The sequence below is a fragment of the Myotis davidii genome, unplaced genomic scaffold, assembly GCF_000327345.1.
Source record: "Myotis davidii unplaced genomic scaffold, ASM32734v1 scaffold992, whole genome shotgun sequence".
NCBI lineage: Eukaryota > Metazoa > Chordata > Mammalia > Chiroptera > Vespertilionidae > Myotis > Myotis davidii.
This window is the reverse complement of record NW_006283543.1, coordinates 119972-124274: the sequence shown is the minus strand read 5'-3', so window position 1 is coordinate 124274 and position 4303 is coordinate 119972. Positions and strand designations below refer to the sequence as shown.

Genomic DNA, 4303 nt, shown 5'->3' with positions numbered 1-4303 from the left:
TACAATATTTGTATCATAGGAGTGCCAGAAGGGAAGAAAGTGAGCAAGGGATAGAGGACATGTGAAGAAATAATGGCAGAAACAAAAACTTCCCTAACCTAGTGAAGGAAAAAGTCACACAAATTCAGGAGGCACAGAGTGTTCCAAGCAAGAAGAACCCAAACAAGCCCACATAAACAAATTGAAAGACAAAAATCATGATCATATCAATAGATGCAGAAAAAGCATTTGACAAAATTCAGTGCCTATTTTTTACAAAAACTCTCAGCAAAGTGGGAATAGAGGGAGCATATCTCAACATAATAAAAGCCATATATAACAAGCCTATAGCGAACATCATACTCAATGGGTAAAAACTAAAACCATTTCCCCTAAGAACGGGAATAAGAAAGGAATGTCCGCTTTCACCACCCTTATACAACATAGTACTGGAAGTCCTAGCCACAGCAATCAGACAAGAAGAAGAAATAAAAGGCATCCAAATTGGAAAGAAGGAAGTAAAACTCCCATTATTCACAGATGACATGATATTGTACATACAAAACCCTAAAGACTCCACCAAAACACTACTAGATTTAATAAATGAATTTGGCAACATAGCAGGATACACAATCAACACCCAAAAATCGATGGTTTTTTATACACCAATAATAAATTCTCAGGAAGAGAAACTAAGCAAACACTTCTATTTACAATTGTAACAAAAAAAATATGACACTTAGGAATAAACTTAACCAAGGAGGCAAAAGACCTGTTCTCAGAAAACTACAGGAAGTTGAAAAAAGAGATAGAAGATATAAACAAGTGAAAGAATATTCCGTGTTCATGAGCTGGTAGAATTAACATCATTTAAATGTCCATACTACCCAAGGCAATCTACAGATTCAATGCAATCCCTATTGAAATACCAACAGCATATCTCACAGGTCTAGAACAAATACTCCAAAAATTTATATGGAACCAAAAGACCCCGAATAGCTGTAGCAATCTCGAGAAAGAAGAACAAAGTTGGAGGAATAACAATATCAGATATCAAGTTATACTACAAAGCCACCCTAATCACAACAGCCTGGTACTGGCACAAGAGGAGGCATATAGATCAATGGAACAGAACAGAGACCCCAGAAATCAACCCAAGCCAATACACTCAATTAATACTTGACAAAGGAAGCAACAGCTTTCTTTGGAGTCAAGAGAGTCTCTTCAATAAGTGATGTTGGGAAAATTGGGTAGGTATATGCAAAAAAATGAAACTAGATCACCAACTTATACCATATACAAGGATAAACTCAAAATGGGTAAAAGACTTAAAAGTAAGAGGTGAAACCATAAAAGTGCTAGAAGAAACCATAGGCACCAAAATCTCAGACATCTCTCATAGCAATACGTTTACCAATACATCTCCTAGGGCAGTGGTTGGCAAACCGCAGCTCGCTAGCCACATGGGGATCTTTGGCCCTTTGAGTGTGGCTCTTCCACAAAATACCACGTGCGGGCACGCACCGCACGTACAGTGCGATTGAAACTTCGTGGCCCATGTAACAAATGGGACTATATCAAAAGAAAAAGCTTCTACACAACAGAAGAAACCATCAACAGCCCTAGTTAGTTTGGCTCAGTGAATAGAGCATCGGACTGCGGACTGAAGGGTCCCAGGTTTGAGTCCACTGAAGGGCACATGCCCTGGTTGCAGCTCGATCCCCAGTAGGAGGCGTGCAGGAGGCAGCCAATCAATGACTCTCTCTCATTATTGATGTTTCTCTCTCTCTCTCCCTCTTCCTTCCTCTCTGAAATCAATAAAAATAAAAAAATAAACCATCAACAAAACGAAAAAAGGCCCATTGTATGGGAAAATATATTTGGCAGTTATACATCTGATAAAGGGTTAATATCCAAAATATATAAGGAACTCCTACAACTTAACAGAAAGAAGACAGACAATCCAATTAAAAAATGGGCAAAGGACCTAAACACTTCTCCAAAGTGGATATACAGATGGCCAAAAGGCATATGAAAATATCCTCAAAGATCAGCAGAGAGATGCAAATTAAAATGTCAATGAGGTATCACCTTACACCTGTCAGAATGGCTACCATCAAGAAATCAACAAATGACAAGTGCTGAGGAGGATGTGGAGAAAAGGGAATCCTAGTACACTGCTGGTGGGAATACAGACTGGTGCAGCCACTCTGGATAACAGTATGGAGTTTCCTCATATGGAACTGCCTTTTGACCCAGTGATCTCACTTCTAGGAATATATCCTAAGAAACCCGAAACACCAATCAGAAAGAATAGCTAAGATCTGAAAACAGCCCAAGAGCCCATCAGTGGATGACTGGATAAAAAAGCTATGGTAAATTTATACCATGGAATACCAGGCAGCTGTAAAAAAAAAAAAAAAAAATAGAATTTCTTACCCTTTAAGACAGCAAAGAAGGGACCTGGAGAGTATCATGCTAAGTGAACTAAGTCAGTCAGAGAAAGACAAGTATCACATGATATATGGAATCTACTTAAAAAAATAAACTAATGAATGGAATGGATCCAGAGACATGGAAGCACTGAACAGAGTGGGGAATCTCTCGGAGCGAAGGCAGGGAAGAGTGTGTGGGTGGGAGGTAATCAACCAAAGATCTTGTATGCACATATGTGTAACCCATGGACACAAACAATAAGGGCCTGGGTGGAGGGCAGGGGTAGCCTGGAGGGGGTCAATGTAATACTTTCAACAATGAAGATTTTTTAAAAAGAACTCATAAAAAAATGGTGCTGGGACAACTGGATATCCACATGCAAAACAATTAAGTTGGATTCCTTACTTCAAAAATTAATTCAAAATGGATCAATGACCTAATAGTAACTCAAACTATAAAACTTAGAAGAAAACAGAGGTATCTTTTAAAATGGTTTAAGTGGTACATAAAATGGTATATTTTATGTTATGCATATTTTACAATCAAAACACAGTGTTAGGAGGTGAGATGAGAAAGATATTGGGAGGCTGGAGGCTGCAGAACTCATCCAGGTAGACCTAGGCAGGGCAGTGAGGGGCACAGTCATCCCTGTCCTGGGTGCAAACAGCCGTTAGTAATCATAGCCTTTCAACCAGGATCTCACTTAGGGTAATGAGTAATGTAATTGGGTCACCATATACAGACAAAAGGGGTAGGTTATAAACATGGTGAGAAGGAAGAGGGGTGGTGGAAAGGCAGTGTGCACTTGGCTCTGAGTTCAAGGTGATTCAATCCCTCCCTACTGCTCTGTACTTGCCAGCTCCACTGGAGAGATGAGACCAAAATAGTGCAGCCCTTCCAGGCTCAGGCTTTTAGCCAAGTGCCAGCCTGACCTTTCTGTAATGTTCCCTGTGCACTGAGGCAGAAAGGAAAACATCAACCATCAGCTTTTATTTCTGAAACTAATATTGAGTGGAGGATTGTAGCACCCAGGAAACTCAAGCCAGCTGTCTGCTCCAAGAGAGCAGCCAGAGGAGCCACCCAGGAGAGGCTAGGGCTCCATTTCCTTAGGTTACAGGGCCTCCAGGAAAGTCACAGCTCAGGGTCTGCAAAGACCAGGGCATCCATCAGCAGCTGCCCAAACCCAAGGGCATGTGTGGAACCTGTGGAAGTAGCACCAGCTTCTAGGAGGGTGTGGTAAGAAAAAAGGAAGAGGCTGTAATCCAGTGTAGGACACAGCCAGGTAGCCTAAGGATTCAAGCCATGTTCACCCCAGAAAGTGGTGAACAAGGCAAGACAGTGAGTGGCTACTGGTAAAGAACTGGAGAGGGGGCTTGAAGACAGATCCAAGCTGGCCCAGTTACCACTCTCCCTGCTATGGTGGAAGAGGGGCCCTCAGAGGCTGGCAAATAGGGCAAGAGAGGCTGAGTTGAGCCTCCAAAGAACAGTTCCCTCTGTACTGCCCCAGGTCTCACCTGTCCCCCAGGTTAGGGATGCCGACCAACTGGATGACATAGATCCCTATTTGACAAAAAAATACAAAGAAGAACACGAAGAAGCTGAAAGAGTTGTCCGACCTGTGGAAAGAAGGGGGAAACCAGAAGTCACAAAAGGGCTTGGGGCTCATCCCACAGCATTCCTCATATGGACTGACACTCCTCCTCACCAGAAGCCAGAGGCAGAATAGGGGGGAGTAAACAGAGCACCAGAGACTTGGTCACACTGTCTACAAACCCACAAACTGTAATTAGAAAGGGCTTGCCTTTCACTGCCTTCCAATCTAAGGGGACAATACTTAATCCCTTCCTCAAAGAACTAATGAAGTTGCTTCACCCAAGGACAATAGAAA

The 4303-nt window shown here is 42.0% G+C and overlaps 1 protein-coding gene across 2 annotated transcripts in view; it reads right to left on the bottom strand.

Annotated features, from left to right (window-relative positions):
* SCAMP2 (secretory carrier membrane protein 2) overlaps positions 1-4303 on the bottom strand; it is a 34082-nt gene that overhangs the window by 10627 nt on the left and 19152 nt on the right. For both annotated transcript variants that reach the window (XM_006753711.2, XM_006753712.2), the window contains exon 7: positions 3930-4031. In XM_006753711.2, the coding sequence (XP_006753774.1) occupies positions 3930-4031 (102 nt within the window). The remainder of the gene's footprint in view (positions 1-3929; positions 4032-4303) is intronic.